At 38.7% G+C, this 12,538-nt stretch overlaps 1 protein-coding gene across 1 annotated transcript in view; it reads left to right on the top strand.

Annotated features, from left to right (window-relative positions):
• Window positions 1-12,538, top strand: part of ctage5 (CTAGE family, member 5) — a gene marked incomplete in the record, with an annotated part of 42,749 nt that overhangs the window by 843 nt on the left and 29,368 nt on the right. The window contains 2 exon segments of the mRNA XM_036150850.1: window positions 502-588; window positions 668-4,040. Of these exon segments, the coding sequence (XP_036006743.1) occupies window positions 502-588; window positions 668-4,040 (3,460 nt within the window).

The following is a 12,538-nucleotide window of genomic DNA, read 5'->3' as shown; positions in this document are numbered from 1 at the left end:
AAACTGATTTTTCTTTACAAAATAGCTTGGTTTCTGTCAGATAGACGGCAACCAACTACCGACAGCCATTTTTGAGCTCTGCTAAAGATCCCTAATCGGATTGCAGGCCAAACTTTTTATTTGCAAGAAATTTAGAAACTGTCATTTAATAGTTAGGTGTTGCTTTGTTTTGGTCTATCTCATAAATTTCCATTAAAGTGCCTAGAAGCTTGTGATTGTGATGTGACAAAATGTGAAAAAAATAAATAATTAGACAATTAAGTAAATATAAGCACACAGACTTACCAATTTAGGAGAGAATGATTTAAGGCCTAATACTTTTTACGGAAAACATTTGAACTTTTTTTTCCCACCCACAGTTACTTCAAATCGCTTATGATTAAACAAATATCAGACTAAAATAAACTTGAATATTTTCCCTATATTTTGCTGTTTGCTGTTTTTATCTATGTCCATTTTCATTAAAAAAATTTAATTTGTTGCACAAACATTTTATTACAGATTGACAAGCAATTTGGCTACTTCCCAAAGGATGCAGTGCAGGAGGAAGAAGTTTTTGCAACAACAAGGAAAGTGTTAAAGACCCAGGTAATCCCAGTGACTGAAAATAACGTCTCTGAAGGTTTAGGAGATATTTGCTGGGCTAAATCTGTAATGTTTTCGACAGAAATCTGATTTCTTCTGTATGGATGCGTCTGGATATCCTGTTGACACGACTCACCTGGACTCTGATGAGGATGATAATCATGACATCCAAATGCAGGAACCAGAATCCATCCAAATCAGCCCGCACTCTCTTGACACAAAAGCTCAAGGTTCTTTGACGTCTACCGAATCTATGGTAAAAGAAAGGGAAGCTGAAGATGGAAACAAAGATCGGATCGATGGAGCGGAACTTCTTAAGGATGGACTCAAGGCTTCAGCAACTCCAGAAGAACAAGGTGGGTCTCCCTCCTCCTGGATGCATTCCTCTGTGACAGGATGGTTAGGTTTTGGTAAAGAAGAGCAGTCGGGTGATTCGGAACAACGAATGAGGGAAGATGAAAAGGAGGAGCCTAAATCAGAAGCTTCACTCGCATCCTCTGTGACGGACTGGCTGGGTTTTGGAGGAGAAGGAGAAAAAGACAATGATGAAGATACTATAAAAATGAGGGAAGAATCCTTTACCTCAACGATGACAGGGTGGCTTGGCTTTGGTGAGAAGAAAACTGTCACTGTTGATAAAGAGGAAGATGAAGAAACGGGTAATGAGAAAGAGCCCACAGAGAAGTTTAGGAGTAGGAGGATGTCTTTGGACCTGGAGGGCAGCAAACTACAGGAAGAGGAGAAGGAAGACACGGGAACATTGGGTTGGCTGGGCAGTGGGTTGTCGAGCAGGCTGGGGTTTGGCTCAAGCGCTCAGGATTCAGGAAACGGTGAGGGAGTGAAGGAACAGCCGGCATCCAGTTCTTGGATAGGGATGACAATTAGTAGGGGTTTGGGCTTCAGGGATAGTGATACTGAACCTGAAGAAAATAAGGAAAGTGGTATCAGCGAGACAGAAAAGGACCTAACGTTAGAACAACCGGCTGGATCAGAAAACATGCACATCAGTCAATCACAAGCTTCATTTTCAGAAGCTTCATTTTCAGAAGAAATAAAGGCTGAGCATGAAAAAGAATCCCAAATGAACGAACTTGTAAATGTCTCATCTTTACCACCAGCCAGTGCTGGAAGTGGGGATGCTGTTGATGATAATGTGGATAATTCAGACACAAAGGAAGCAAATGTTTTAGATATTGATGCTGGGATGGAGGTTTTCAACAAAGATGTTCAAAACTTTTCCCAAATAGATGATGGGAAAGAAGGCAGGCCAATTGAAAATATCTGTGAAAATGAGACCGAGGGTCAACAAATCAGCCAAAATGATGAGGTAATTGAACAACCCAAAGTCAATTTGGGCACCGACCGAAATTTAAAGGAATCAGATTCAAACTCCATTGAGCAACTTGAACATAGAGTGGAGGAAGGTGGACACCATGATATTCAAATCCAGGCTTCAAGAAGGTTGAAAGAGGAAGGGGCTGAAATAACAAACCAGGTACATCAGTTGGAAGAATCCCCTCTAATGTCGGAAAACAGTCCAGTTAGTGGTGATGATCATAAAGATGAGCAGTTCAACAAAGCGACAGGTTCATCTGAACAGAAAATATTAGAAGAAGAATCACCTGAGAAGACTCAAGTCAGTGGTGATCACGAGGAAAGCAATGAGCAGAGTCAGGTTGTCGTTTCATCCACTGAGACAGAGGTCCGTCAGGGTGAGTTAGGACCGCAGCAGGAAGTGCAACCTGTGGAAGTCAGCTCTCAGGATGATGGATCATCCTTTTCTGGAAATGCTGAAAGTCTGTATCACAATGTCTCAGAGGACAATGGAGGACAAACCTCGTCGGATGAAACTACACCGAACATTAATACAACCCCAGGGTCTCCACAAATGGAAAGAGATGCTGACATCTTTAAGGAAACTGTGAAAGATCAGAATGAGCTAACTGAGAGGGAAACGTTGTATGATGAAAGTAAACTAAAACCAATAGTAGGGTCTGAAAGTCAAACTGAAGCAACAGAGGGGTTAGTGGAAGAGGAAAAGGCAAAAACGAATAAACAGGAAGAAGCAAATCAGATAAAAGAACAGATTGAGGAAGTAAAGCAAGAGCGACAGACGTTGGAAGATATGAATAAAAATGAAATAAAGAACGAAGAGATCGTAAATATTTCACGGGAGGGGAGGGGGTTAACTGAAGAAAGGCCGAATGAGGTGGAGGAGCTAAAGGAGGGAGAGAAATCGGAAATAGTATCTCTAGATGCTGAGGAAGCTAGAGTGGAAAGGTTAAAGGAACCAGAGGAGCCAAATGAAAAAGAGCAGGAGAAGCAGGAAAAGATGGCAGACGTTTCAGGGGAGAGCTCAAGTGATGAAAGTCAGAAAGACTTGAAGACATTAAATGTGGAAGAGAAACAAGTAGAGGAGTTACTAGAGCGTGGAAACCAGACCGGGATGAAAGACCTAAAGGAATCTGAGGAGCAAAACAAAAAGGAGGAGAAGGCAGAATTTTCTGTAGAGGCGGAGGGAGAGAATGTAGTGGTCAATCAAAAAGGGGAAGAGAACCAGATAACCAAATTACCAGAGCGTGAGCAGGCCACATTGGAAAGGTCAGAGAAAGCTAATATGGCAAACGAAAAAAAGGAGGCAGAGGAGAAGAAAGTCAACGTTTTTGGGGAGAGCAACAGAGACGAAGGAAAAGAGTTGATAGAAAAAATGCAGAAAGAGGACAATGAGCCAAGGGAGAAAGAGAAAAGCGTAAAAGAGTTGGTGGGGGATGGAAATCAGGTCAGAGTGGAAGACGTAAAGAAAGATGAAAAACAGGTTCAAGTGGAACAGTTAGAATATCAGAAGATGGACATATGGAGGCCAGAGGTAGATCACTTTGAGAGAGAGATGCTGGAGAACTCCACCTTGGCCTCTTTGGTCTCTGAAACCAACGCACAGGCTGAAGTCCAAAAGGAGGAGGACGAGGAGAAGGAGAAGGAGAAGAAAGTAGAGATAGAGAACAAAGAGGAGCTTGAAAAAAAGAAACAGCATCCGATGAAGGAAGTAGAGGATGGTAATGTTGATGTAGGTGGGTCTGAGGATGAAGGATTGACCCTAAAGCTAAGTGATGATGGCATCTGGAAGGAAGACAGACAAGATAGGGGTTTTGAAAAAGAAATCAGGGAAAGCGATGCAACAAAAACTGGAAACGGATTTCAGAGAGACTCTGCTGAAAGTCAAGTTCAGACGTCTGATCAAACTGATTCCACACATCCACCTCCAGGAACAGAGGGCGAAAGCGGAGGAGCTTTTGGTCTTTTCAAGAATGCCTTTGGATTTTTCTCCCAAACGCCCGCCCCTGTGATGACCGAGTCCACACAGGCCGCTCAGAGTTTCAACCCAGATTCAGCTGAGGCACCTCAGCCTCATGCCTCTTTCACTCCAGAACCAGACTCCTCCACAGATTTACTTCACCGTGAACTAACACACGCAGTCGTTCCCACAGAGCAGCCGGATCCCCATCCTGTTTCTGCCGAAAACCTCCTCCACGACGTTCCTTCGGTCACAGAGGCACCTTCCAAAACACAACCCCTCACCAAGCTTTCTAAAAACCTCCACCTCCACATGAACGCAGACGAGGAGGTAATTTTACTGGACCTCTTCGGCCGACACAAGCTGCAGTTTTTAGATTACATTTTGACAAGTTCAGAGGCCTCTAACGTAGATGATCGGTCGATACTGTCGGATGTAGAAAGGCTTCTGCAGCACCACATGGAGACGCTGGTTGCTCCCAGTATGAGGACCAGTGATGCGCCTAAGGAGGACAAACAAAGGACCAAAACAATTATTGCTCTTCAGAAGCTGGAAACGTTATTGAAAACAGTGAAGGAGGCTGTCAGCACAGGAATATCAGATGTCAGTAATCATCAAGGTATTTTTGTCTAAGTTGCTTTAAACTATCATGGCTCATATAATTGATGTCTCAATCTAATTTAACCTGCCAGTTCAGATGTCTTGTCCTTAGTGGGCGTTTATACGTATTCCCTTGTCAAACGCAGCTGGGCACAGTTCAAGCCAAACCGAAGAAAAACAAGATATTTACCAGCCTCCGTCTTCACGCGAAGAGGATGGGGGCGAAATCAAACACCAGAAATATTTGGAAGAGGAAAGAAGAGATAAAGGAAGTAAGGAAACGACAGCATCCCTCCATCACACTCAGCCAGGATCACAACACAAAGGTATGAGAGGACCAAGTATGTTTAAACTAAGAAATATTGAAACATAAATCTCACTGAGGAGAACTTTCTTTAAAGTGAGGCACTTTTTGACCTCCTGCCTCTTATGTATGCAATGCAGGCTTGGCTAATACTTTATTGTACATTTTTATTGCACTATATTATTGTACTAACTAAATTAATTAATGACAATTATGACAAAGTGTGCATGTGTAACTCTAACCCTAGGGTTAGTCAACCAAAGTCTGGAAGTCATTCATGGAGCAGCTGAAGACTTCTCTAGTTATGCTCATGCAGTGATGGAGATGCTTGTGTGGATTATTGTGCAGGTAAGAGACTGCGCATGCATTTGCATTTGCAAATCCTCTAGTTGTTTGCTCGGCATAACATCAGCCATTGATTTTAGAATCTTTATTTACCCAATTGTTTTTATTTTATGTATGATAAAGCATGTTTTAAAACAAAAAAGCATGCCATTGAAAAGTCGTTGACTATTAAACGAGATGCAACCTGTTATAAAGATGATGGAATGATACATGGAGCTAAATAGAGGATAATCCTGGATAAAAACCTATTAAAAGCTGGAAAAGATGGGCCGGGTTTCATCTTCCAGCAGGATCATGGCCAGGTGCTCTCAATCCAATCTGACAGAGCTCAAGCTATTTAGCAAAGAGGAACGGGGAAGTCCCCAATGTCCATAAGTGGTAGAGACATTCTGTACCGGACAGACATGCAGCTGTTATTGTAGTAAAAGAGGGTTCTACAATGTATTGATTCAGGTGGCTTAAACCAAATGAAACTTTTTTTTTTTTTTTGACTGAAATTTTTGAAAACCATATATGATTTTTGTGACACGTCACAATTATCCACAATGTTTTCTCAGGTTTATTTAATAGACTATGAAATTCCGGTTAGAACACATTAAGGTTTGAGTATTGTGAAACCTCAAATACAAATTTTGGAAATACAAATTTTTGCGAGCAACCTTAGGTCTATACATTAATTCTGCATTGGGTCTTTTTTTCCTTATTGAAGTTATAGAAGCATCTTACCAAAAATTACAAAAAACCTTTCACCCCATGGGGTGTTTAATTTAGTTTTTCTGACTTGGAACTCAGACTTCTGTATACAAATGCAAGATACTGGAAGTGCTAGATAACTAATGAATGCGAGCATTTGGGAGGTAGCGCTACAGACTTAAAATTAGATCTCAAGATTTTATGCTTGTAGCGCATGTGTAGGAATTGTTTTGCGCAAAGTGGCTCTTGATGCGCTGACTCCATCCTCATTCCGCTCCTTCCCAATTCTTGAAAGCATTTTGCTGCAAATATCCTTGTTACTGGTGCATCTTTTCCTACAACACTTTTTTCCTTCCATTCAACTTTCTATGAATATGCTTGGATAGATACAATACTCAGTCAACAACCATCTTTAACAACAACTTTTTTTGGGATTTTTGGCTTCCCTGGAGAGGACATGAATCATTATGCTGGTGAAGATTCTGAGTTTTTTACTTTTCTTGGAACATGAATCATTACTTTGGACATTCGTCAAGTCAGCAATCATCCCCATGATTGTGTAGCCTTATGATTCAGACTGATTAGGGTGTGAAACCACAAGTTTCTAAAATTAATTTTTTTCACACTATTCTAGCTATTCTAGCTTTTCTTTTTGGTTTTCAATCATCTGTAAGCCACAATGATCAAAATTACAAAATAAAAGCTTAGATATGTCTCTCTATAAAATATTTGAGTTTCACTTTCTGAAATGAGTGACAAAGATGATAAAACATTTTCCTCAATTATTATTATTTTTTTTAGATGTACCTGTTTATTGGAAGTAGTGCCCATATCTATGAAGATTGTATTTTTAGTAACATTTCAGATTCATTAAAGAAGGTTGTTCTTTGAATGGCAACCTTATACTGGTAGGAGGATCTTAGAGTGTACAGAAAGATTACATAAAACATAAATGGTAAAGTAATAATTATTCAAACTAGTGTTGTAGTAGTTTAAACCTTTTTTTTTTTACTTTAGAGCATGCTGTTCCAAAGCTTAAAGGACCATTTGGATCCTACATGCCATGGGTAGATTTAGGAGTGTCTGGTTCTTTAAGACTCTGCTGCACCTGTGGCATGTTGATCTTGCTCTCCCTTTGGCATTCAACTTTGCCTAGTCTCAGTTGTCAAACTGGCTTGACTCCGACATTTTCTCTTACGTTTGGGTCTGTTACACCAAGAGCCAGCTGGCTTTCTGGTCCACATGGTGTCACGAGGCAAGATATTATTTAGTTTCAGATGGATAACAGTGACTTCGAGCCGGTGAGTATGAAGTTTACAGCTCAGGGCTGACTTTAGACCGGGTTGACAGTGTAGCTGTCGCTCAAAGCCTGCCACAGTATATGTATTGCCTAATGTTTTTTATGTATGTGTCCCATTGTTGATTATATTTTTATTACAGCCAATTTGCCTTACGGTGACACCATAAACTGTAAAAGTATAATGTATAGTCTGTGGATGACACCTGTTTCCTACGGTGTCACTTTGAAAACGCTCCGATGTGCCTGTGTGGCATCTTACAATTGGTGACGTTTAGAATAAACCATTCACAGCCGTAGGGGGGTTCTAAGCTCTTACCAAACACACATGGCGTCTAAAATAAAGGAAATATGATTTTATTTTCTTGTATACATGTTTTATTTAAATTATTTTATATATTTATTTTATTTTTTATCCTTGGGATATTAGTGGTAGTGCTCGGAGAAGATTTAACATTAATTCCCCCCCTCCCGTGGCTGGAGGATGTGGTACATTCCCCGAGGGTCGGTGTTGTGGATAGGATGGGAAATAGCCGCTAACCCGGCTGGAGGAAGCTCATCTTTCTTTTATCAGTATTAATGACGATCCCATTAAATAATAAGCCAAATGAAATAACTTGGACATGACGGACCGTCCGGAAAATGAGCAATTGGCCGACAAAGCGGCCGACTTCCAGGTGGCAGCAGAGACTTACTACAACATCGCCGTGGAGAAAGTGAAAGATGTAGGTTCATATGTGGCAGGTTTTGGTTAGCATTTTCCCAGTTAGCCGCCAGAGCAGAAGTAATGTAACGGCCTGGCATCAATGTTTTACACGTACAACTATTTTAAAATCCCAGCTTTGTGTTCTGACATGGCTGTAGACCAGCGCTGTCAGCGTTTGTTTCATTTTAAAGCCAGTTTGTAGTTATTAGCATAGTTAGCTTGTACGGTCTGTCAGCGTTTACACTGTTATATTTTTGTATCGTCTGTGCGGTTGTTTTTTAATTTTAAGTAATTTTCTATGTTGTGGGCATTTTATTTTATTTAAACATTTATTTTGCTGGTTTTCAAACCAGAACTGTAATAGTCCCCCAGAAACAGCTGTTTGGGAGACTACAGCTGCTTAAGACTCCAAATAAGTTGTAGTCAGAGTAAATATGAGTTCCTCTTTTTAAACAGGAATTAAAATAGCAGTTTTGGTGGAAAGGAAAGTGTACAGTGTCTCACTTGTGATTTATTATTTATTTATTTTATTAAAAATGTTGACAGTTTAGAGGAAAATATGTAGGCAAAATGGAATATTGTGGGTTAAACATTAGGTATACCTCATGACCTAACAGCTTATAGAATTTCCTTTCGCAACAATCATTCTCAGTATTTTCTTTCCGACTATCAATCTCTTCTGTTTTAGCCCACTCGCCGTTACAACATTCATTGTGGTATTTAGGTTAGCAGACGTTCCTGTCTGCACAGCTCTCATTAGGTCAATCCAAAGCATTTCAATCAGGTTATGGACTGGATTTGATTCTCCTCCTTTTTAGCCACATATGTGGCGCTGTTATATTATTATTATTATTTTAGTAGCTGCAGGCTACTTTCCAAGTAAGCCATGCTTATTCAGTCTGTTTCTAACTGCACTGTAATGAATTGTAGCAATTAACATGCTTTGGGGTTGCAAGTATGAAGTAAAGCTTCTGGGTCTATTTGGAATATTGTATGATCCGACTATGGTATAATTTTGCTGAGACATTCACTCCTGAAAAGATTTAACGTTTATATATATATATATATATATATATATATATATATATATATATATATATATATATTCTCTTACTGTAGAATGATACTTTGTAAATGCCTTTCTTATCCCTTCCTCGATTAATTGCTTCTGTAGGGTCATTTTTGAACTAGCAGTATTTCCACCTCGACATTGTGTGAAAATGTACCTTTGAGCCTTATAGGCCAGTACATTTTCAAAAGCCTGGATTTGAGGATGTTGCTACTTTCTAGATGTTCTCAGTTAGTCTCATGCATTTAATTGGCAGCACCTGGCTGCTACTTTCTCTCATAAATCTTCTTAAAAGCACCAAAGGTGTATTTTTGTTCCATTTTAGCTTAATCTCTTTGATAGATGACAGCGTGTAATGTTTTGCATGTTTTGGTACACTTAGATCCTTATAGAACCTGGTAAAGAGCAGATTGTTTCTATTATGTCTTGATATATAAAACTCAGATAATATGCTCCCCCCCCCCCCCCCCCCCCCCCCCCTTCTTTTCGTTTAATTTGGACTTGGAATGGTTTGTTTTATTCCAATTAGGGTTTTTTCTCCTATAGAAAGCCATAACGTGTTTAATTTGGACTTTTCAGGTCTTTTTTTAAACCGATTTTGAAAAAGTTTTTATAACTTATGTTTTGCCCATTTTGTTTGTATAATGCTGACTATTATTGGAAAGGTTATGTAATTCACAATTAGATTAATACAGATACAGGTGAAATTGTGAGTATACACTAATCATTTGAATAGAAATGTATGAAACAGGAGTAACGTTGAAAGTCTTTCTTTTACGTCTTAACGCATTAAAACATCTGAATAATTGCTGGTTAAAACTAGTGAAAATTTAACATTTAGAGAATGGCACTGAGCTTTTAAACATGTATACCAAATCTTCATAACACTGGGTCCAGTTGTACAAAATGTAATGTTTAAAGATGTAATTTCTTCTTTTAGGCCGTATCATTGCTGCCTGAGGACTTGAGGCCAGGGCCAGACCTCTACGGTGTACCATGGGAGCCCGTAATCTTCACTGGCCTGGTGGGGCTGGTGACATTCATGTTGTTCACCAGTAGATGTTATAGATCTGTAAGTGAACAGCTTTAATATTTACAGATATCGGCCCACATTGGTGTAAAAGTTTGTAGACTCCCCTCAGTCGATCAGCAAACAGGAAAACAGCTGCTAATATTTATCTGGGGTGTCTTGGTTTACTTGCCGCAGTTTTGCATTAAAACTAACAAGAAATTTGTAGAGCCACATATTTCTCTCTCAAGTTATGTGTGATGGAGGGGTCAAATACTTTAAAGCCTTCAGTTAGCTCTGATAAAGTGTATGTTATGGTGTCATAGCCTCAAAGGGAAAATAAATGACCAAAACAGTCATGGGACTGTAGCCTTAAGTCAAAAAATGGTCAGCACATGCGGTCACAATCTATTAATTTTTTTTTTTTTACTTGTATGTATTTCATATTTATCCGTCTACACTGATTCATTTTGCCTAAATTCAAGCAGATTTATTTGCACTTTGTCTTTCATTGTCTGTTTTTCTCTTTTTTTCCCTCACAGATGAAGAGCAGACTATATCGAAGTAAGTTTTCTCTTCAAACACCTCGCAGCTTTCAGAATAAACCGTCTCCTGAGCCTTGAATTACACACAGCGCTTAACTGACCCATGTTTTCCTCGAAAGATCCAATTAAACTAAACCTGGCATTAAAGACTTTCCTAAATGGTGTTATAAAGCTATGTTATGAATGGTTATTAGTCTCAACCCAGAGTCACTGAGTTGGTAGAGTTGGACCAATCTTATGAAAGTGGTGGGGGGAATAAATTAGGCCAAAAAAAGTAACAGGATGTGCAAATTGATAAGCAGCCAGATTAATAAAGCAGGAATGTCTTTTTAATCATTTACATGCTGTTTAAAACTTTGTAAATTTTGTGATTTGATCTGTTTGCTTAATTCATTTGTTTAAACTACTGTTAAAAAAAACTTGAGATGGCTTACTTTAGTAAATATTACAGTGTAATGAGGATATCTTTAGGCAGCTTATCTTCTGTAGAGCAGGTTAGGTTTGCAGTATAGGTTACCACGGTGACGGTGGTCAATGTTTCTAAATGTAAAGGTAATTTAAAATTGCTAGCTTTAGTTTGCATTTAGTTCTGCAATATATGCTTAACATTTCCAAGAAAGAAACTAATGGTGTATGGAATATTTTACTATAAGTAAATTAAGTATTTTTTTTGCTTTTTCATCATTTTGATGCCATTTGCTATAAAAATCAAATGTCCAATTGAATAAAATGCATTAAACCTACATTTAAAAATACTGTTGGTTAAATAATAAAAACTGTTGATCTTTAATTTAAAAAATTTAAACATTTACACTATAAAAACAAGCTCTTCTTTCAAAGAGATGTGTAACTTTTGTGGTGCTAAGCAAAATTTCTTTAGCTGGACCGAGGGCAAAAATTACTCTGCAGGTTGTAAAGGTTGCTGACCCCTGCTTTAACCAAAAAAACATAGTTTGAAATCTGTTAAATCTTAAATTTTATTTTTTAACAACTTTTTTTCCTTCAATCAGGAAAGGAACAGAGGTTGGCTGATCAGGTGGACCAGGTGCTGGATGAAAAATGTAAAGTCCTCGAGACTCTCAGTCAGTGTCAACAAGAGGTTAGTGTTCATGCTTACTGAGTGTTAAGTTACCTGCAGGCTGGAGACACAGTTGATCGTCTCTAAAAGCCAGAGTCTTCTTTATGCTGTTTTTAAATAAAATCTGTGGGCTTTCAGTGTCACTTTTTCCTCATGACGTGTCATTTTCAGTATGACGACCTGGAGAATTTACTCAGGGACAGCGGCGTCCTGGCCCAGACCCAAAAATCAGAACATTTGGAGGTAAGGCAGAGGGAACAAAGACTTTAAAGTGTAGAAATCTGTGTTAAGCTGAAAACTTAAGCTCATTTTTATTCCTTCATCCAGTAAATAAAGCACATTTTTATATTGTTTGAATCAGTTTTCTATAGGTTTTTGTTGTGTTTATGTATAAAGAGCTGTTGCTCCTGCATATTACAAGAATGATGGTGATTAATTATCATTGAAAGCCCCGAAGCAAATAGTTACCATGTATTATTATTTTTTTATTCTTGGTGCTTCAGCACAAAGGCTAACATTAAGTTCACAGATTGTTTAACAATGTAACAATCCTCATCGTCTTGGATAACTTGGTTGAGCAAATGATCCACGGCGTAACTGGGAAACCGGATGAAAGGAAAGAAACCTGTCTCTCTTCAAGAATTCGGATATGTGCATAAAATATCAGCTAAAAAGCTATTCAGCATTATTTTAGCTGCTTTGCATCACAACACGTTTTTCATGACTTCCATCTGTCTTTTTGGGTTAAGGTCGAGTCTCTGGTTAAACTAAAGGATTCATTGATCAGAATGATGAATCCAACTTATCTTTAACTATCAGTTAAAAACCAAACAAATTGAATTAGGGCGGGCAATATGAGATTTTTTAAACAGAGTAGTAAGAGGAGACTGTATGGTTTATAAGGAGATGCTCTTGTTGCGTTATACTTTTATGTATTCCAGTAGGTAATTTTCAGCTGTTTCTCATGTTCATCTTGCAGGCTGTTTGTTAAAAAAACGTCCTGTGAGACATTTGG

Source organism: Fundulus heteroclitus, chromosome 19 (assembly GCF_011125445.2).
Source record: "Fundulus heteroclitus isolate FHET01 chromosome 19, MU-UCD_Fhet_4.1, whole genome shotgun sequence".
NCBI lineage: Eukaryota > Metazoa > Chordata > Actinopteri > Cyprinodontiformes > Fundulidae > Fundulus > Fundulus heteroclitus.
This window is presented reverse-complemented; position numbering and strand designations above follow the sequence as displayed.